This window comes from Chiloscyllium punctatum, chromosome 27, assembly GCF_047496795.1.
Source record: "Chiloscyllium punctatum isolate Juve2018m chromosome 27, sChiPun1.3, whole genome shotgun sequence".
Lineage (NCBI taxonomy): Eukaryota > Metazoa > Chordata > Chondrichthyes > Orectolobiformes > Hemiscylliidae > Chiloscyllium > Chiloscyllium punctatum.
In genome coordinates, this window is record NC_092765.1 from 4,777,513 (window position 1) to 4,800,515 (window position 23,003).

A 23,003-nucleotide genomic window follows, 5' to 3' on the forward strand; every position below is an offset into this window, starting at 1 on the left:
GCAAGGAATTCAGATTGTTTAGTTGCTAAACAGTGACACAAATGAGCCACAGTGCCACAAACATTGCAGGTGGGTGGGGCAAATAATCAAACTGAAATCATCCAACAGGAAGTGTGCTATGTTGTTTGCAATTAGCACATGGGGGAGGGGAAGAGGTCTATTCCTTATCAATTGTCAGCTGTGTGTAGGTTGGGAGGGGAAGATAAATCAAGACTTAATTAAGCTATCGTCTGTGAACTGACTTGAAACACAAGCAATTTGCACAGATTACCCGTTCACTACTTTTACATTTCTATAAACTGATTTTCCAATTTTTGGAATATTGGGTATATGTATCTGAAAAGCTGCTCAGGCAAAATATAAAGTAGCTAATATTCAGGAAACTTAAATTTTGCAGAAGTCTGTAGGAAATAGTGCTGCCGTGCAACTGGTGATAAACCGCTACATAACTATTTTTAACACCTTGTTGGGGGAACAGACAATGCTCTCATTGGCAGAATTCTTCACAGTTCTGACTTCAGTTTATAGTGCACAAAGCCATCCATGATATTCATTGTAGTTTAAATTGATATTTAGGTGTCTTTTAAACTTCAAATGTGATTTTTACAGAAACTCATGCACTGTACAAAGCACATCAAATTATTTTATATCTGCTGTATCATATATCAGTGTACAATTTGATAGCATTAACTGTAAAACCACCCACTGGGGTATATCTCAATCCAGCTTGTAGCAAACTGCTGGTTTGTAGATCCCTGGGCCTTAGTTCATCAGACAACATACTTCAGTGAAGAGCTTGGCACAATCATTAGAAAATCAGCCATCAATGTTGACTGACTAATTATGGGGCAGCACAGTGGCACAGCAGTTAGCACTACTGCCTCACAGCGCCAGGAACCCAGGTTCTGTCTGTGTGGAGTTTGCACATTCTTCTCCGTGTCTGTGTGGGTTTCCTTCGGGTGCTCCGGTTTCTCCCCACAGTCCAAAGATGTGCAGATCAGGTGAATTGGCCACGCTAAATTGCCCGTAGTGTTAGGTGCATTAGTCAGAGGGCAAAGAGTCTGGGTGGGTTACTCTTCAGAGGGTTAGTGTGGACTTGTTGGGCCAAAGGGCCTGTTTCCACACTGTAGGGGATCTAATCTAATCAAAACAGGCTTCAAAAAACAGTAGATTGATTCACAGGACCAAGATATTTATACGTAAGGTCTGTGTCCTCCGCACAATGCGTGGACAATCTCTACCTACTAAGAAAGAATGCTCAACAGCTTCCGTCTTCTGTGTTGATGGTATATTCTCAACATCAAATGGGAAGACAAAGTATTAAATGAAGTAGACCTTTCTGGGATAAATGTGCTGGCTGCAGCCATTCAAAGAAGGCTTCACGGCTTGGGCATATGCACAAAATGGAAGCTGGTCATATATCCAAGGATTTATGATATGGGGAAGTAACTTGTGCCAAGAGATCAGAGCAACTAACATCACATTTTAAGGAACAAACAAAAACAGACACTGGAGAAACTCAGCCGCATCTATGGAGAGAAAACAGTACTATATTATAAAGAATATTGTCAAAGGAATTGTGAAAATCCTCAATGTAATCGCAAGTGGGAAAGGGAAGGAAGCCAAAACCAAGTAATGTCTGTAATTGGGAAAATGTTAAATTCTATTATGAAGGATCTAACAGAAGTATGTAATGATTAAGCAGAGTCAACGAGGCTTCATGAAGGGGAGTCATGCCTGACAAAATTATTAAAATTGTTTAAAGAGGTGATAAGCAGGATAGATAAAGGGGAAGCTGTGGTAAAACATATTTATAACAGTGGATTTTCAGAAGGTGATTGAGGTAGCACAACTTACGTCAGGAACAAAACAGAAGTTGCTTGAAAAACTCAGCAGGTCTGGCAGTATCTGTCGAGAGAAAGTAGAGTTAACATTTCAAATTCTGAAAGAAGGATCACTGACTTGAAATGTTAACTATTTTCTTCAACATATGCTGCCAGATGTGCTAAATTTCTCCAATTTATATTTATTTCAGATAGTCAATATCCATCGTTCTTTGTTTTGTATAAAAGCAGATAATGTTGGGTGTAGTTTATTAGCATGAATAAAGGATTGGCTAACTAATAGAAGACAATGGGAGAAAGGGTTCATTTCAGGATGGTCAGTTGTAAATAGTGGTGTGCTACAGAGATCAATGTTATTTACAAAGTATGCCAATAACTTGGCTCTCCGCCTGTATTCCTGATGAAGCGCTTTTGCCCGAAACGTCGATTTTACTGCTCCTTGTTTGCTGCCTGAACTGCTGTGCTCTTCCAGCACCACTAATCCAGAATGAGGAAGGTGAATGTCATATCACCAGGTTTATGGATGATACAAAAATAGAATGACACAGTCTGTGGAGGGATATGGGCAGATGGCATATAATGTGGGAAAGTGAGGTGATGCACATTGACGAAACGATTCGAGGAACTAAGTATTATTTAAATTAAGAAAGGCTACCAAAAGCTATGGAAGAAAGGGACGAGAGACTCCTTGTCATAAATCTGAAATTGGATGCTAGTTTATGAGCAGGTAGTAGGGAAGAGATAGAGTCATAGAGATGTACAGCATGGAAACAGACCCTTCGGTCCAACATGTCCATGCCGACCAGATATCCCAATCCAATCTAGTCACACCTGCCAGCACCGGGCCCACATCCCTCCAAATCATTCCTATTCATACACCCATCCAAATGCCTCTGAATTGTTGCAATTGTACCAGCCTCCACCATGTCCTCTGGCAGCTCATTCCATACACGTATCACCCTCTGTGTGAAAAAGTTGCTCCTTAGGTACCTTTTTATATCTTTCCCCTCTCACCCTAAACCAATGCCATCTAGTTCTGGACTCCCCCCACCCCAGGGAAATTGCCTATTTATCCTATCCATGCCCCTCATAATTTTGTAAACCTCTATAAGGTCACCTCTAGCCTCCGACGCTCCAGGGAAAACAGCCCCAGCCTGTTCAGCCTCTCCTTGTAGCTCAGATCCTCCAACCCTGGCAACATCCTTGTAAATCTTTTCTGAACCCTTTCAAGTTTCACAACATCTTTTCGATAGGAAGGAGACCAGAATTGCACGCAATATTCCAACAGTGGCCTAACCAATGTCCTGTACAGCCGCAACATGACCTCCTAACTCCTGTACTCTTTACTCTGACCAATAAAGGAAAGCATACCAAACGCTGCCTTCACTATCCTATCTACCTGCGACTCCACTTTCAAGGAGCTATGAACCTGCACTCCAAGTTCTCTTTGTTCAGCGACACTCCCTAGGACCTTACCATCAAGTGTATAAGTCCTGCTAAGATTTGCTTTCCTAAAATGCAGCACCTCGCATTTATCTGAATTAAACTCCATCTGCCATTTCTCAGCCCGTTGGCCCATCTGGTCCAGATCCTGTTGTAATCTGAGGTAACCCTCTTCGCTGTCCACTACACCTCCAATTTTGGTGTCATCTGCAAACTTACTAACTGTACCTCTTATGCTCGCATCCAAATCATTTATATAAATGACAAAAAGTAGAGGACCCAGCACCTTGTGGCACTCCACTGGTCACAAGTCTGAAAAATGTTAGAATGATAGAAAATGTTGACCTTTATTTCAAAGGGAGAGGACTACAAAAGTAGAGAAGTTTTGCTAAAACAATACAAGGCACTAGTCCGTCTATGATTGAAATATTATGAACAGTTTTGGGCCCCTTATGTAAGGAAATATATTGGTACTGGATGTAGTCCAGAGGTGATTCACTAGGGTGATCTTAGATATGGAGGGTCTCTCTTACGAGGTGAGGTTGAGTAGGTTAGACCTGTACTGTGGAGGTTAGAAGAATGCGAGGCGACCTTATTGCAGTATGCACAGTTTTAGAAAGGTTGTATTTCTTCATGCGGTAGTCAGAGGTCCAGAAGGTTTAGCCTCCGAATAATATTTAAGGCAGATGAATTTATTCTCCTGAAGGTGTGTAATTCCTTACTGCAGGGGGCTATCTGGCCACGGTTGTTGAGTATATTCATTGCTGAAATAAATTTTCAATCGCTAAGTAAATCCAAGATTATGGGTAAAAGGGAAGAAAGTAGGGTTGAGGATTGTCAGATCAACCATGATCCTGTTGAATGTCAGATGACTTGATGGACTGGCCTATTTGTCCTATATCTTATGGTTTTATTTGCAATTATTAGTTGCCCTGCTAAAATGACTAACGGCAGTTGACTTATATGACCAATTGTAGGGCAATGACAGACAACAGTGTTCGTGTACGGTTGGAATCGTGAAGTGGTCATTCTGAGTAAGGATGTTAAGTTTCCTTTATCAAATGGTCTTGACTTCTTTAAAAATTGGCAACTCAGTCCTGAGTTGAAAATTAGTAGGAGCTAGTCAGTGGATATCGGTATAATTCCTAAAGTGTGGAAACAGGCCCTTCGGCCCATCAAGTCCACACTGACCCTCTGAAGAGTAACCCACCCAGACCCATTCCCCTACTACTCTACATTTCCCTCAGACTAATGCACCTAACCTACACATCCCTGAACACTCTGGGCAATTTAGCATGGCCAATTCACCTAACCTGCACATATTTGGATTATGGGAGGAAAGCAGAGCACCCGGAGGAAACCCACCCAGTCATGGGGAGAATATGTAAATTCCACAAGACAGTTGCCTGAGGCAGGAATCGAACCCCGGTCCCTGGCGCTGTGAGTCAACACAGCTAACCACTAAGCCAACGTGTAGCCCTCATGTTTACCAGTCTGTTTTGTAACCAGAGTATGGAAATTGACTGGACTTCCTTTTCAAATGCTCTCCCTGGCTGACCTTTCCCCAAGAATCCTCCACTCCCCACTTTCAGCCAGTTTATAAGGTTAGATGCCTTTGTACCCTAGGGCAGTCAAGCCTCCACTTGGCTACCTTCCTTCTCCATCCTCTCCCACTCTAACTTGGTCTCATATGAGGAGTTGTTATAAGAAGCTCCTTGCTCTATCAGCTGCTTGTTAGGTATTTATACCAAAGCAATTATGAGCGAACTTGTTCCATTTACAGTTGTTGCAAAGCGTGAATTCACTGTGCGACCTCTATGAAACCAAACAATTCTTTAGTTCCATAATAACTGTTGCTTTATTTCTCAAAAGCAGATTTGCCTCTTCAAATGCTCTCCTGGCTGACCTCTCCTATCATCTAGTTTTCTATTCTCTTTCCTTAAATGTAAGTACAGAACTCTGATGCCTTTATCCTAATTGGCACTAGATCCTCTATTATGCATTCTCCTGTGCTTGCTGATTTGCATTGGCTTCTGGTTCTCTGGCATCTCAAGTTTAAAATTCTCATTGTTCATTCTTTCCTGTCACCACAAATGCCTCCAGTTCCCTCCGAACTCTTGCATAACCCCACCAGTGGTAGCCTTGACTTAATCTTCGAAACCCTGAGCTGAAGCATTCTGATCCCAAAATCTTTGTTTCTCAACCAGTTTCCTCATTTTACAACTAAGCTCTTTGACAAAGCTGTTAGTCACCTGTTCTAAAACCTTTCTTTGGCAATTTTGTCTGTGCTTCAATGGAAACAACCTTGATAATGTGTTGAGTCATTGGCTGCTTTTTAACCTTGTCATATTCATTGTTAAAGTTGCTAGAATATGAATAAACTTTTGTTGGAACAAAAGAGTTCATTGAAAATTGTTCTGTGGCGTTTACGTCATTTTCAGGAGTTTTTCAGGGGAATCTCCCAAGACTGATCTTCCCTCTATCAGAAAGTCAGGAGTGGAGATGTTCACTGTGCAGTCATCAACGTTCAGCACCATTTGTGGCTCCTCTGATACTGAGGCAGCCTATGTCCAAGTACAAGGAGGCTTGGATGATATCTAGATTTGGGCTGACAGGTGGCAAGTAACATTTACACCCACAAGTGCCAGGCAATGACCATTTTCAACCGAAATAGATCTAACCATCATACCTTGACCTTTAGTGGCATTATCATTACTGAATGCCTAATTGTCAATATACTAGGGGTTACCAAGGACCTGAAGCTGACCCAGACCAGCCGTATAAATACAAGAGCAGGTCTCAGGCTATGAATTCTGTGGTGAGTAATTTTGTTTTTGTGTCCTCAATACTTGTACCTTCTTGATGGTAGATAAGTCAGGAATGCAATGGATTACACTCCACTTGAGGTTGAGTGCAGCACCAGCAACGTTCAAGCTGAATACCATCCAACACAAAGCAGACTGCTTGATTGGCTGCCCATCTTCCATCTTCAACATTCAATGCTTTCACCTTTCACACACAGTAGCAGCAGTATGTATCGTCTATAAGGTGCACTCTGGTAACTCACCAAGATTCCTTGGACAGCATCTTCCAAACTGTAATCTATGAAACATAAAATAACTAGGGCAGCAGTCGCATGGGAATGCCGCCACCTGTATGTTTGCCTTCATCCACAGACCATCCTGACTTGGAACTGTTATTGTTAATCCTTCACTGTGACTGTGTTAAAATCCAGGAATGCCTTTCGAACAGCATTGTGGTGCACCTATATCCAAGGACGACAATGGTTCAAGAAGGCAGTTCACTGCTATCACTTCCAGGGAAATTGGGAATGGACAAGTACTGGTCTAACTAGCTACACCCATATCTGATTATTATTTATTTTAATGAATTTTAAGTGTTCACGTGCATTTAGAAAATTGCTTCAGAACAATGTTAGATTTCTCAGACACCCATCAGTGAGACTTCTGACAAAGCAAGGTTTGTACCATTGAAATTTAATAATTAAAACGTTTCTCACTTGAACCATTATATTTGAAATGTTATTCCAGGCATCTGATTGTACCAAGTTGGCTAAAGTCAGATTTAGTTGATTGAAATTATTCTGTCAGTTTATTTATCAAGCTGATATTCCAGTCAATGCGATGACAAGCACTTAAAATTGTGAATGATTTGGCTGAAAGTGATGGTAGGGTCTGGCAGTTGGGATTAGTGTGTTAGCTGGTGCTGAAGAGTGATAAGATCTCTTAAATGGGCAGTTGTCAGTAAATGTTTTGAGCAGTGGTGGAATGCAGACCAGTCATTCTAAGATTGAAGCTTATCTGGGATGTGCTTGACTACCCTTTCTGTTGGTCAGCCAGCTGCTGCTTCAGAACTTGGTTTAGGAAAAGCTGCAGCATTTCCGATGGGAGCTCTTCATCAGTGAACTGAATAAGATTTGGCAATATGCAGCACGAGTTTCCTATACCATCGTATTTTTGGAAAACAGTAAGTTGAAATTTTGTTGAAATGTAAGTAGGCCAATGGTCTGATCACTTCAGAGTGTACTCAATGCAGAAATAAACTTGGACAAAATGAACCTTTGCACCAACAAATTTATTAGCACTTTTTAAAATTTTTTAAATGCTAGTTCTTGAGTGCAATTATTTCACTTTTTTTTTAAATGGTTACATGCTTGGCAGATTTGTTTCTTTAAATTTATGCTTTGTATCAGAAAAGTTTTTATTTCAGTATCCTGCACACTGTTATAAAATTAAATGTACATATTAAACAAATTTCCTGGGAAATTCTGTGCAGCAGTTTTGGGCTTTTGTCACTTGGACAGCAGTCTTATAGTTTTTAGTCAACTGATATCTGATTAAGAGAGAACTCCAATTTGAGATAATTAATTTCGTTTCTTCCCTGTATTTCAAATGCAATGACAAATAAATAATTGCTACATCAAGAGCTTAAACTGCTATCCAAATGACTAAAGCCAAAGAACTCTGCGGAGAAATTCCCATACATAAACAGTATAATAGACAGCAGTTATCTCAAAGTAAAATTCTAAAATGGGGGTATGGTTTCATCAAAAGTATTAATTCTGTTGGAAACAAGTTGGAATGGAAGGCAGGTGTGAAGTATTTCTATCTGTTTAGAGTTTTGAATCAAAGAACAATACAACACAGAAACAGGCTCTTTGGCCCACCAAGCCTACTTCGATTCCTATCCTTGTTTAGACCTGCTACTTATTGCAAATACGTGGTTCCCATCCCTCTGTTTGCCTCCCGTTCATTTGTCCATGAAGATACACCTTAAATGTTGCTAATGTGCCTGCTTCCACCACCTCCACCGGCAGTGCATTCCAGGGACCTACCATCCTCTGTGGTAAAACTTTTCCCCACACTTCTCTCCTAAATGTTTTTTCTCTCTTACTTTCCACCCTGAGAAAAGTCTGAGTATCTAATCTATCTAGAAGGCGTTTGGTATGCTTTCCTTTATTGGTCAGAGTATTGCGTACACGAGTTGGGAGGTCATGTTGTGGATGTACAGGACATTGGTTAGGCCACTATTGGAATGTTGCGTAGAATTCTGGTCGTCTCCTTGTCGGAAAGATGTGAAACTTGAAAGGGTTCAGAAAATATTTACAAAGATGTTGCCAGGGTTGGAGGATCTGAGCTACAGGGAGAGGCTGAACAGGTTTGGGCTGTTTTCCCTGGAGCGTCGGAGGTTGAGGGGTGACCTTATAGAGGTTTACAAAATTATGAGGGGCATGGATAGGATAAATAGGCAAAGTCTTTTCCCTGAGGTTGGGGAGTTCAGAACTAGAGGGCATAGGTTTAGGGTGAGAGGGGAAAGATATAAAAGAGACCTAAGGGACAACGTTTTCATGCAGAGTGTGGTATGTGTACGGAATGAGCTGCCAGAGGAAGTGGTGGAGGCTGGTTCAATTGCAACATTTAAGAGGCATCTGAATGGGTATATGAATTGGATGGATTTGAAGGGATTTGCACCAGGTGCTAGCAGGTGAGATGAGATTGGGTTTGGATATCTGGTCTGCATGGACGAGTTGGACCAAAGAGTCTGTGTCCATGCTGTACGTCTCTATGACTCTAGTTTTTGAAGAGAATATGAGAGTCATAAAGACCTTCAGAGCAGGCAACATCCTGGTAAGCCTCTACACCGTTTCTAAAGCATCCACGTCCTACTGGAAGTGTAATGACCAGAATGGTACACAATATTTCAAATATGGTTGAACTGAAGGTTTATACAGCTGTCACATAACTTGTGTATACTTTGGCAGAACCCATATGTTTTGCAATAATCTATTCTTAAAAATTAGGGTTGGAGCCTCAATATTTCCTCTTGTTAATATATTCTATGATATTAAAAATACTATATTTGAGATTTTCACAGTTTTTATGATTTGTATTTCTAGGTCCTATCTTGTGAACCACGATGCCTTTAGTAACAAGGAACATTGAACCGAGGTACCTGTGCCACCAGCCTCTACCTAATAGTATTCAAAGTGAATTGGAATGTGTGACAAATATCACACTTGCAAATGTCATCAGGCAGCTTGGCAGTTTGAGTAAGTATTATTTAGCCTGTATCCTTTTTAATTTTTAGAAGGCTCATTTTCGAAACATGTAAAGCTTTGATCAAAAGTTGTTATTGACTCTTTGTTAGAGCTCCTGATTCAAAACGCGCAAGATTTAAATTGTAACCTGTTGTCTATTTTTGATTTCTTTTCACTTGCTGCAGCCTGCTACTCTCCGTGAAATAAGAGATTGCAGACAATTGAAAACAGCAAAAGGTCAAGTTTTATTTAGCTCTCTGAAAACATCATAGACAGTGTCTGAACAATAAAGGGGCTCAAGGGTGATCTCTGGATTTTTAAAAATTCATTCACAGGATGAGAGCATCAATGGCTAGGCCAGTATTTATTGCCCAGAGGGCAATTAAGAGTCAACCACATCGCAGTGGGTCTGGAGTCACATGCAGGGTTTGCCAAAGGATGGCAGTTTCCTTCCCTACTGGACAATCGTGAACTCGATGGGTTTTTCTAGCATTCAACAATGGTTTCATGGTCATAATGCTCTTAATTCCAGATTTTTATAAAATTCAAATTGCACCATCTGCTTTGGCCAGATTTGAACCTAGTCCCCACATAATTACCTGCACCTCTGGATTAACAGTCCAGTGATAATACCACTGGGCTGTGACCTCCCCATTTGTGTGTCTCAGTTGCTTTGGATTTTTGTGATGTGGTTTGCTCTCTTCGCTATCGACATTCAAGGGTTTCTCTTTTTTTGTTGACAGTGTTCCTATGTCATAGTGTTTGAATTATCTTATTCATCAGTAATTCTTTCAAATAAAGGGAAGTGCTTCATAGGAAATAGGACAACATCTGGTCTGCAACTCCACCATGAAGGAAGTGTCTGTGCTGATGCAGACACTTAAAAATCTGGCTGTCTGCCTCAAATGAAAACAGCTGTCAATATAAACTATTTTGGTTTCTCTACATTAATGTCCCCTGGATTAAGCTATTTATAGCTTTATATTAAAACGAGAATGTATGTGCAAGGATAAATTCATCTGGATGGAAGTTTCAGCCAGGTTCATTTTAATTGCAATTCTTATGCAGTAATGGAATTTTTCTGAATTGTTTCTGCCTTTTTCATTATCTTTCATCTTGTATCCAACCCAGTTATAAGCAGCTTTTATAAACAATTCACCAATGTGCCTCTTCCTTGTTCCACCCCAAATACACACCCAGAGCACATTTTCCCCTTATTCCCATCCCCAAAATATTAAAACCTGAAACTCACATTTTGCATTCCGAATATTTAGTTGTATTAATTTAAATGCAGCTTGCCTGCGTCAGTCTTTGTTCATGTATTTATTTCTTAAAAGTTGAATTTATTGACTGACCAGACCAACTATAGTCCAGAAACTGCTGCTGGAAGTTTGCATGCAAGTACACAGAAATAACTGAAGAAACTTGGTTTTGTAGAATTTTACTCCTAGTATTTTTACATTTGTGATTTTATAACTGTTGCCTATTAACCTATTGCCTCTAATTCTTGTCAGGTAAATATGCCGAGGATATCTTTGGTGAGCTATTTAGGGAAGCAGGTAGCTTCGCTATTAGAGTAAACAGCCTTGGAGAGCGGATTGACCGTTTGCAGGTTAAAGTAACACAACTCGATCCCAAAGTAGAAGATGGTAAGAGAGAATGACCTGGTGATGTTTACATTTTTATACAGATATCATATAACTGTTACTTTGCTGAAGTGTTGAGTTTATATGAAGCATCTGACAGGGGTGCAAACCTCTTCATTCCGTGCTTTTTAGGTCTTTTCATGTTTTAATTTAGAAACACTTAAAGCTATTTCCCCATTCTACCCACGGCGCAGCTTCAATATCTTTTTTTGGTTTGCTGGCTAGTAGCTTTTAAACTTTGGTTAGTGACCATTCACAAGCTTGAAACTAAGATGACTTGAACCAGAAACAAGCCCTTTTGCTGGTAAAATTGCTCTGCCTCAGTTTAGTGAGCAGAGATTAGCTTGAAGAAACAAAAGTTCAATTCTTTAATAAATGTATTTTCAAGTTATCATTGACATACTTATGAACATACCATGGCATCTTATTTTTCTTGTATGATAAGTTGAAAAGTAGTATTTTCTTTAATCCTGTTGGTAGTTTAGGTGAATGGTAGTTGAATGCAAAGAAGAAATACTTAAGTTTTACTAGTTATATTTGACACATTTTAAAAACTCAAGCACTTATCATCAGTATTGAGTATTCTGTATCCAATTAAAGTCCAAATTAAAAGCACAAGCTGGTTTTGTTCCAAAGGCTTGTGTTAATCCACTTGAACAGTGTAGGATGCCATGGGCAGAGAATTAGAAACGAGACAAAGTTAATGTGGAAAGCAAACAATAATAATTCAGATTTGTTGCAAACAGACTGAGCTATACAGCAAAATGATAATTACTCAATCTGCTTTTGGCTTCCCTTGTGGATACGGTCCATAATGTTTGGTGTTTGTAATACACTAGTTTGGAAGTGATAGAAATAAACTAGGAAGTAACATTTGGGACCCTAATCTGCTAGTTCGATTAGATTACTCTACAGTGTGGAAACAGGCCCTTCAGCCCAACAAGTCCACACCGACCTGCCAAAGCGCAACCCACCCATACCCCTACATTTACCCCTTCACTTAACACTACGGGCAATTTAGCATGGCCAATTCACCTGACCTGAACATCTTTGGACTGTGGGAGGAAACCGGAGCACCCGGAGGAAACCCACACAGACACGGGGAGAATGTGCAAACTCCACACAGTCAGTCGCCTGAGATGGGAATTGAACCCGGGTCTCTGGTGCTGTGAGGCAGCAGTGCTAACCACTGTGCCACCGTGCTGTCGGTTAATCAAGAGGAAGTGAGGTGAAAAGTCTTGTATCTCCTGTGTTTGTGTAGGAGAAGCTGAAATCCTGGCAGAAAAGTCAAGTCATAGAGAGTTACACAGAAAAAGGTCCTTTGGCCCATTGCATCCACAGCAGTCAAAAAAAAACATCTAAACGTCTACAAACAAGAATTTAGAATATATGATCTGTCTTTTGCTGAACCTCTGGAAACGAAAGTGTAGAATAATTTTACAAAATTGTATAATAGAGCTAGAAGATATTAATTATATAGTTTTCCCTAATGGTTGCATGTATAAAGTAAATTCACTATATGGTATATTGATTCCGTCTGGGAGAGTCCAGGTTTCCTAAACTGTTTTTAAACTGATCTTGTTTGAGATGGTGCTGAGGCAATGCAGTTGGATAGAGAAATGAAGTAGCAGTCTGGAGTTTTGTTCCTGATTGAAATCTCCATACTTTATTAGAGGGAGAAATAAGCATGTTGGGGTGGGTTAAAACAAGTTTAACCATTATGGCTCCAAAGCTGAACAGCTGAGAGAGCTTTGCCAGTTAAGCTTATTAATGCAGAATGGCGACTTGGGCAAGATGTTAGGAGATGCTGCATTTGTGAACATGTCAGATGACATTGAAGAATTGTACAGACCAGTGTGGGCACATTTAAACATTTGAAATAATCTGTATTTTCTTCAGTTTCACTGCAAGCAATCAACCTGAGGAAAGCTTTCAAAAGCTCCACGAAGCAGGATCAGCAGTTGTTCTGTCGGTCATCTGTGCCCGTTCCTATTGATGATACATACAATACATGTGACAAGCCACCACCCCTTCATATTCTAACTCCATACAGGTAGGAGATGCTGAACAGTGTGATCTAAATAAGGTTAGTGAGTTTAGAGAAGATTTGTAGCTCGGGTTGTGATTCTGGATGTAGGTTTGCTTGCTGAGGTGGAAGGTTTGTTTTCAGACATTTCCTCACCATACTAGGTACCATTGTTAGTGAGTCTCTGGATGAAGCACTGGTGGTGTGACCCACTTTCTATTTGTTTAGGTTTCCTTGGGTTGGTGATGCCATTTCATGTGGTTACGTAATTTCCCATGGTGATATTTCCTGTTCTTTTTCTCATAGTGGTAAATGGGATCTAAGTCAATCTGTTTGTTGATAGAGTTCCAGTTGGAATGCCATGCTTTTAGGAATTCTCGTGCATGTCTCTGTTTGGCTTGTCTTAGGATGGATGGTGTTGTCCCAGTCGAAGTGGTGTCCTTCCTCATCCATATGTAAGGATACTAGTGAGAGTTTGTGATCTCTTTTTGTGACTAGTTACTGTTCATATATCCTGGTGGCTATTTTTCTGCCTGTTTGTCCAAAGTAGTGTTTGTTACAGTTCTTGCAAGGTATTTTGTCGATGATATTGGTTTTGCTTGTTGTCTGTATAGGGTCTTTCAAGTTCATTAGCTGCTGTTTTAGTGTGTTGGTGGATTTGTGGGTTACCATGATGCTAAGAGGTCGGAGTAGTCTCGCATTCATTTCAGAGATATCTTTGATGTAGGGGAAGCTGCATTAGAACATTATTTCAACGACCACACACTGCAGCACAGAGGAACTACGCAGAGCAGAGGAAAATCACCTGTACAGTATATTTAAAAAGAATGGGTACACAATGAACACAGTCCTCCGATTTCTCAGCGACAAAACACCTCCAGAAACCCTAGCCACACTCCCTTGTGTCAAAGACTATTCAGAAATGACTGCCAGACTACTCAAACCCCTTGGCATCATGGTAGACCACAAACCCACCAAGACACTAAAACAGCAGCTAATGAACTTGAAAGACCCTATACAGACAACAAGCAAGAACTGTGACAAAAAGGCAGAAAAATAGCCACCAGGATACATGAACATCAACTAGCCACAAAAACTCTCACTAGTATCCTTACATACAGATGAGGAAGGACACCACTTCATCTGGGAAAACACATCCAAGCCAAACGGAGACACGCACGAGAATTCCTAGAAGTATGGCATTCCAACTGGGACTCATCAACAAACACATTGATTTGGATCCCATTTATCATCCTCTTAGGAAAAGAACAGGAAATGATGTCACCACAGGAAATGGCATCACCAACCCAAGGAAATCTGAACACATAAACAGAAAGCGGGCAATGCCATAAGTGCTTCATCCGGAGGCTCACTGATGTTACCTAGTATTGTGATGAAACATCTGAAAACAAAACTTCCAGCTCAGCGAGCAAACCTACATCCATAAATAAGATCACATTAGGAACATGTGAGCCATCTTCATATTCCAACAGAGGTCTTCCTATGTTTTCAATGATGGGGAGGGAAATGTTTCTTTTATTTCTGCTTGCCCCATTCCCTTATGGTGCTCATGGTACAGTTCTTAGAATGCATAGGACGAGCACAGACTTGGTAAAATCTTAGATGTACTGAGTAGGCAATACATTAGGGAATTTTTAAAAATTTTTTTTAAAAAGCACATGATTGTGTCAACTAAGTTGCATGATAATTCAAAGCAGAATTCTAAAGTGAGTCAGGTTATAACAGCTGAAAAGAATAATTTCAGCCATTGAGGAGCAGATATTTACAGTCTGTTGCCTGAAGTATCTACATTGGAAACGTACTCTGTTTTGCAAATCACCTACAGCCTTGGTGTTCCAGGAAGCTATTCGGCCAATTTTCTTTGTCCTTGGACGTGAAATGAGCTGTTATAATTGCTTTGCAGTCATTTAAAGAAGCACAGGGCATTCAAATTTAATTCTTGCAAATATCAGTATGGGCCAGAATTTGTTTGGAAGTATGGAACACCTTATTTCATCCTCCAAATATCCCAAAATTAAAAATCAGTTGTCATAGAGGTAAACGTAGTGACAAGTTTGTGTGTACAAGTTGTCAAAAACGGCAAATAATTTAATTAGTCAGTTTAACAGTTACCTTGAAGGTGAATCCTGTCGAACGGTATTAGCTAGGAACTAAGGTCACCTTTTGTCTTTTTAAAGTGGCCGACACAGGTGGATGAGACTTGAGATCAATGTGCTATCTAAGCAATTACATCGCCAAGATGGCAGTAGATCTATCGTGATCTATTAAAATGAAACTCGGATGCACGAGCCTTTGTCGGATAGGAGTTTTCTGATCAGTAAAGTTAGCTGTTTAAGATAATTAAATGTATTTTGAGAGGTGAACAAATTTATCAAATTCATGGTTTGCAAATTAATTGATTTGACTTTACTTTTACAGTCTTATTAACTTCTGATTTCCTTGTGTTACAGAGACGATGGAAAAGACAGTCTTAAGTTTTACACTGATCCTTCCTATTTCTTTGATCTCTGGAAAGAAAAAATGCTGCAAGATACCAAGGAAATAATGAAGGAAAAGAGGAAACATCGGGTACTGTTTTATTTTTCATTCTTGAATAATGGTGAATGTCTATTTCAAGGCTGAAATTTTGTGATTCATTGAATTGCAATTGTAACATTTTCATTTTGGTGTGTATTACCTTGACAAGTTGGTGCTGCCACCTAAAAATGACAGGAACTGGACAGTCTAAGGTACTGAGCTTATAACATCATGACAGGTATAAAGTGCATGCAGAATCAGTCAGTGGCCAATGACTTGTAGTGGAGAGTAAAGAAGGTCATTTTCCGTTTGGCTCGTAAATTGTGATTTCAGTGCTATTGCTTTTAAAATCCAGAATGCAGGCAATTGTGTTGAGCCTCTGTATTGTAAGTTAATTAGCTGTGGCTGTCTACTAGTGTTGATATGTTATCAATAGAACAATGCTATTAGCGTTAACTTAATTATGAAGACATGTTTCTTCAAGAACGGTGTGTTTTAAAACAAAAATATCACTGGTAGGTATTGCCAGTGTTATCGAGGGAAGGAGGAAGTTCTGAATGTCCACAAGGGAAAGGTGCAAACTGAAGTTTGTACTAAATTTTAGATTCACATTAAAATCTGAGACTTTTTTGAGAAGATTTGTAGCTCAGGTTGATGTAAGTATGTAAGTTACCTCGCTGAGCTAGAGGATTTGTTTTCGGACGTTTTTTCGCCATACTAGGTAATATCAGTGAATCTGTGGTGAAGTGCCTAATTTAATAATTGGCCATTTGTATATGAAACAAGTGCAGCAGAGTCAGATTTGATTTGAAAGGTTTGGAGCAGCTGAAGGAGAAAGAAGCACTCATTAGTGCTTCTTTCATATAACTGTCTCTATCTCTATTTTAGTTTGTACCTCTTAGGATATGTCTTCATTTTCAATATGTTTATAGCTTCTGACCTGTCTTTTTGCGCCTATTTTTCTGTTTTAGTTATCACTAGCCCATTATACTTTAGTTTAGGAGACCTGGTTTGAATTGTATTTATCCAGGACCCTGTTAGGCTACTTCTGCTTAATTTTTCTTGGAACCTCAAACACGATCTCATGAGGCCAACACTTGAGATCCCACACTAAATATAAAGATGTGTACTTTGACTGAAGATCTAAGTTTTAAATGTACTGTTCTGAAATGCAGTCAAATAGGTTAAATGTTGCCAGAATTGCTAAAGTTGGTGCTGAGTAAAGCGTATTATAGTAAAAACTGCTAGAGATGCAAAAATGATACAATTCCTGTTTTGGCACTATTTGCAAATGGACTAGCTTTGAGGGGGTGTGGTGGTGGTGGGTGGGGGGAGTTATGTGTAGAATTCAAATAGTAGTCTAAAGGGCTCTTTAATCATTTGAATCATGTTTATCTAGGCCCCCTATACAATGACCTCCTTAATTGAAAGTGAGTGCTTCATTCAATTTGCAAATTGTTTACAAAACTTGTGTACGAAATGTACAATTGTGACATCCGTTCCATATATCTTGTCCTAAGAGTATTAACAAAATAGAAACACAATTGCAACAGAAATACTGATAAAGTAACTGAACAAAACTCTGGCAAGTAGATTTCAACTTGATCAAATGTGAGATCATCCACTTTTATCCTAAAAATGAAAGGATGGAATAAATAAATAATGAAAAGATCGAAACAATGGAGTTCCAAAGAGTGTTGGCTGGAGGGGTTGGTGTTACAATTGGAACTGGTGGAGAATCCGATCCCAGGATGAAACCTGGCTTGACGGATTTTTTTTAATGAAATTTAGTTAATGTCATGGTCATTTATTGAGAGTCACACAAGGCTAGAGTTTACTATCTGATTTTATCTTATGAAACCTAATATTCTGTTATCCTAAACCCAAGACCAGCAAATAGCCTTCATTGTTTAACCCGCTTACCTTAATTTACCAGAGGTTTTAAAAAAAAGTCAACATTTGTTAACATGTGAGGCTGTTCCTGTTCTCCAACGCACACTGTTCTGGAAGGAGTGTCTGGCCCATCCTTTGGAGTATTGTGTGCAGTTTTGGTCGCCATACTATAGGATGGATGTGGAGGCACTGGAACGGGTGCAGAGGAGTTTTACCAGGATGTTGCCTGGTGTGGTAGGAAGATTCTATGAGGAGAGGCTGAGGCACTTGTGGCTGTTTTCATTGGAGAAAAGAAGGTTTAGGGGTGACTTGATAAAGGTGTACAAGATGATGAGGAGTTTAGATAGGGTTGACAGTGAGAACCTTTTTCCACGTATGGAGTCAGCTATTACGAGGGGGCATAGCTTTAAATTAAGGGATGGTAGGTATAGGACAGATGTTAGGGGTAGATTCTTTACTAAGCGAGTCGTGAATTCATGGAATGCCCTGCCAGTAGCAGTGGTGGACTCTCTCTCTATGGGCATTTAAACGGGCATTGGATAGGCATATGGAGGACAGTGGGCTAGTGTAGGTTAGGTGGGCTTTGATCAGCGCAACATCGAGGGCCAAAGGGCCTGTACTGCGCTGTATTTTTCTATGTTCTAAAAGACGCTTTACAAAAGCACTCATTTACATATCACTATACTTTAAAATCCAGAGTCTCAATATTTACATTGCTATATTAAAATCACTCCCCTCTAGTGAGTTGGTAAATTCAGGAACACAGATCATTTAAATTCTACAAGCAGGAATAGAAAATCTAAATGACTGGTGGAATTCCCACCTTTATATCCAAAGGACCAGAATAGAAACTGGCAGGAGTCAGTTTCGTTTGTATAAAGCCTTAGTTCGATCAGACTTGCAGTTTTGGGTTCCACACCTTGGGAGATTGCACAAACAAGGTTATATTTCCTGGAATGTATAAAGTTAAAGGGTGGTTTTTATCAGTTTGTGTGGTATTCTGGGAAGGAAAACTGCTGACTGCTGGTGATTATAGGACATGGAAGAAACCATTCTGAGTACCAAGAGTGGTAGAAGTTTGAAGCCCTCTTCCACAAATGACATTGATGCTAGATCAATTATTAATTTTCGATTGATCTTTTCATCCCAAAGTAAACCAGTATTAGATTAGATTACTTAGTGTGGAAACAGGCCCTTCGGCCTAACAAGTGCACACCGACCCGCCGAAGCGTAACCCACCCAGACCAATTCCCCTATATTTACCCCTTCATCTAACACTACAGGCAATTTAGCATGGCCAATTCACCTAACCTGCACATTTTTGGACTGTGGGAGGAAACCGGAGCACCCGGAGGAAACCCACGCAGACACGGGGAGAATGTGCAAACTCCACATACAGAGTCGCCTGAGGCGGGAATTGAACCCGGGTCTCTGGCGCTGTGAAGCAGCAGTGCTAACCACTGTGCCACCATGCCGCCCATGGGGGAAGTATATGGGGCAAGATTAGATGAATGGAGTTGGGTCATAAGTTAGCCACAGTTTTGTTGAATAGCCAAACAGGTTGGACGTCAAAAGGCTGCCTCCTTTGCTGCAGCCCTGCTCTGGTCTCTGCTTTCTTTTAAAGGTTGCTTGTAATAATAGGCATTCATGATGAATGATGCCAGCACAAGAATAGTACAATATTAAGAACACAGCTTGTACACTTGGATTAGTTGCAACATTAAATAAAAACACCCTGTACTGTAAATGGGGACCTCGTGGCGCAACGGTAGCGCGTCTGACTCCAGATCAGAAGGCTGCGTGTTCAAATCACGTCGGGGTCATAATTTTGGGTGGCACGGTGGTTAGCACTGCTGCCTCACAGCGCCAGAGACCCGGGTTCAATTCCCACCTCAAGCGACTGACTGTGTGGAGTTTGCACGTTCTCCCCGTGTCTGCGTGGGTTTCCTCCGGGTGCTCCGGTTTCCTCCCACATTCCAAAGATGTGCAGGTCAGGTGAATTGGCCATGCTAAATTGCCCGTAATGTTAGGTAAGGGGTAGATGTAGATGTAGGGGTATGGGTGGGTTATGCTTCGGCGGGGCGGTGTGGACTTGTTGGGCCGAAGGGCCTGTTTCCACACTGTAAGTAATCTAATCTAATCTAATCAGATCAAGCAAAGTTTGTGGAGAGAAAAATGTTTCTGGTAAATAAGCCTCTTTCAGAACTGTGTGAATGTACTGAGATTGGAATTTAATTTTTCTAAGCTCCCACAAAACATTAAAATACATGTGTTGCTGTTTTGACTTTATCTCTAGAAAGAAAAAAGGGAGGTTTCAAATAGAGGAAATTTGAATCCACGGAAAATTAGAACCAGAAAGGAAGAATGGGAGAGGTTGAAAATGGGCAAGGAATTTGTGGAAGCAAAGTCTACACCAGAAGAAACCCTGTAAGTTTTGCCATTTTAAAAATTCTAATATTTGGGCTATATGTGCAACAGTAATTATCTTGTGACAGTTCTTGGTTTTATAATGTATACAGATAAAAATTTGGTGCCGGGATTCTCAAACAAATAATGCTTGTTCATACTGTATTAAGTTTAACAATGGGCAATATCAGAGTACATAGGTGAAACCGTAAACCCTTGATACTGAAATAATTTATGTTAGGTATTTTTAATGAAACAAAGGACAGTTTATTTTTGTTTTGAATGTCAGAATTTCCACAACCACCCCACCCCCCCCCCCCCCCCCCCCCCGCCACCCCCTCAAAAACAAAAAACACAAGCTCCATGGGAAGGTAACAAAATCAGTCCAGGCAATTATTTAATTCTAATTGCAGGAAAAAAGCTTTTGCACAGATTTGTAGTTGATGAATTTAATGATCCATCTTGTATACTTGATTACTACAGCAAGGCTGCCAGCCTTTTCAATCTTTTTATGAAAAAGATTTGGGTGATATAATTACTCTGCAAAACACTAAATAAAAAATTAGTTATTGATGGATTATTGACAGTTGAAATGGACAGACTGATTGATTGATTCAGTTGAGTGCAGAGCAGTGCAGCACAAATCCAATCCTGTCAATTACCACCCCATTAGTTCACTAACTATCTGCAAGTGATGGAAGCTTACCACAATAAAGTATTATTTACTCAAAAGTAACATGCTCCTGACACTCAGCTCCTGAATTTGGCCAAAAGAGCTGAATTCAAGAGGTGATGGTGATTTCCCTAAACACCAAGGCAGCATTTGATTGTGTGTGGAATTGAGCCTAAACTGAATGGGAATCTTGAAAGCTCTCTACTTGAAGTGCAAAAGACGTTGTAATTGGAGGTCAATCATATCAGCTTGAGGACATCGTTGTATGAATGCTGAGGATAGTGCCCTAGGTCAAACTATCTTCAGATGGTTCAGCAACAATCTTCTTTCTATCAGATAGTCAGAAGGGAGGAATCTCCCTGAATGCATAATGTTCATTAATTTTTGAGATTCCTCATGCTGCAAATCAGCACAGACTGCTTCTGTAAGATCTCAACAACATCTGTGCTCGGGTTGATGAGTGACAAGTGACACACAAACAGTGTAAGTGCCAGAGAACCATCTCCAACAAGAGAATTTGATCATCTCCCCCTCAGTATTCAATGCATTATTCATTACTGAAACCTCCCACTATAAAGATTCTAAGGGTTACCATTGATTGAAAGCTGAACTGAACCAGTCAACTACTGTACCTACAGAAGCTGGTCAGAGGCTGTCATTGCTGTGCTAAAGCCACTTCATTACCTCCAGATCCCAAGAAGGCTCAAGCCACAAGATGAAGAAATACTGTCTGCTTGTATGGATAAGTTGAACAGCAATGCTGACCTCTTTCACACCATCTAGATTTATGACTTGGAGGAGCCAATGTTGCACTGGGGTAGATAAAATTAAAAATCACACAAGATCAGGTTCTAGTCTAACAGGTTTATTTGGAAACTAGCTTTCAGAGCAACGCTCCTTCATCAGTTGGACTGTAACCTGGTATTGTGATTTTTAACTTCATCTAGATTTAAGCAGTCTGCTTGATTAGCACCACGCCCACCATCTTTTGACATCCACTCCCACCGCACTGATGATGGGAACAGAAATGATGCATTGCAGGAATTCACCAAGGCTTCTTCAATAGCACCTTCCAATCCCACCATTTCCAACACCCAGAAGGACTAGACTAGTTACAGCATCATCTGCAATTTCTTCACTGTAACGGGATTAAAATCCTTGGGCTGGCTTCCTAATAGAATTGTGATGTACCTATGCTCCTATCCTTTAAAAGGGCTGCAGTGATTCAAAATGCAGCTAACTGCTACCTTCTCAAGCTATAAGGAATGGTCACCGCAAGAAAGGCCAGTATTTATTGCGCTCTCATCCCACAAGAAAGTAAATGAAAGAAAAATTCATCACTGGTGACTGGAAGTATCTGAAAAGCCGTGACCGGCAATGGTGTTAACCAGTAGGACCGTCCTAAAGCTTACCCTGATGCAACAGCAGTATCGTCTTTCAGATTTCCTCATAACATCCGAAGAAATGGATGTGCTGTTCTGGTTACACATGCTCCTGATGTGATTGATTTCTGATGATTAGTTAAGCTTTCAACACATGCAACACTCAACGTTTTCCTACTGATAATGCAATGCAATGGGAAGCAACCATAATCTATTGCCTGCATTTTGTTCTGAATTTTGTCCAAAATAACCAACAAATCATTCTATACATCTATCAGCCAAGAGGTGAGTGCAATCAGGATAGAATTATTTTACCTGCAAAATCATTTCCTACACTGCTGAAATATTATACTTAGCCAATTTCTGCCTCTTGCCTAACTATATTCAGGATAATTCCTGCTGCCACTCTGACTGAGATCATCGAACACAACGTGCGTCTGTGGTTTTGGAAGATGGAAGCATTGTGTATTTTGGGTTCCAATTTTTTTTGGCGTTTTTAAATCCTTTGGCATTTTCCTTTAAGTTGGATATGACTAGTTTTAAGGTATACCATAAAGCAAGCATTATGTATTGTGACTGCTGATGTGCCAACCTATTTAGAGTTTGGGTGAATATATTGTTTTACAGGCCTAATAGCAATGAGATCTGTCATAATGGGAGTATAGGTTCAGATGGAAATGAGGATCTTGTTTATCGAACTCATGGAAATTATCATGATTCAATCATTCCACCACCAGCATCACCAGGGACTGACTTACCTCCCCCACCACCTGATTTTGGGTAAGATGAATTAACTTTGTGTTATTTACATACTCTTCACAGGTGTTTTGAAACATGATAAAACCATATGATTGTGCACTAAACCAGGATATCTAGAGCATGCACTGGTGGTGAGAGAGAATTAGTCGCTACAATTTATCTATTGCAATTTAGCTGAGATTTTCTGTACTCACAAAGGACCAGAAAGTTTTGTGAAGGAACTGACCTTGTTGCACTACTTGGCAATAGCACCCTTCCTTAACACTTCCTAGTATAACTTCATGGCGTCAACGGAACTGAACAAATTTTAAGCACATTTTATAATTTAGTTATGC

General features: G+C 40.1%; 1 protein-coding gene and 1 non-coding gene across 2 annotated transcripts in view; both read left to right on the forward strand.

Annotated features, from left to right (window-relative positions):
• Positions 1 to 23,003, forward strand: part of wasf2 (WASP family member 2) — a 35,749-nt gene that overhangs the window by 7,720 nt on the left and 5,026 nt on the right. The window contains exons 2-7 of the mRNA XM_072547959.1: positions 9,205 to 9,357; positions 10,860 to 10,994; positions 12,891 to 13,044; positions 15,489 to 15,606; positions 19,745 to 19,875; positions 22,537 to 22,689. Of these exons, the coding sequence (XP_072404060.1) occupies positions 9,225 to 9,357; positions 10,860 to 10,994; positions 12,891 to 13,044; positions 15,489 to 15,606; positions 19,745 to 19,875; positions 22,537 to 22,689 (824 nt within the window). The 5' untranslated portion in view covers positions 9,205 to 9,224. The remainder of the gene's footprint in view (positions 1 to 9,204; positions 9,358 to 10,859; positions 10,995 to 12,890; positions 13,045 to 15,488; positions 15,607 to 19,744; positions 19,876 to 22,536; positions 22,690 to 23,003) is intronic.
• Positions 19,200 to 19,271, forward strand: trnaw-cca (transfer RNA tryptophan (anticodon CCA)). Its single transcript has one exon. It is a non-coding gene; the product is annotated as a tRNA-Trp (tRNA).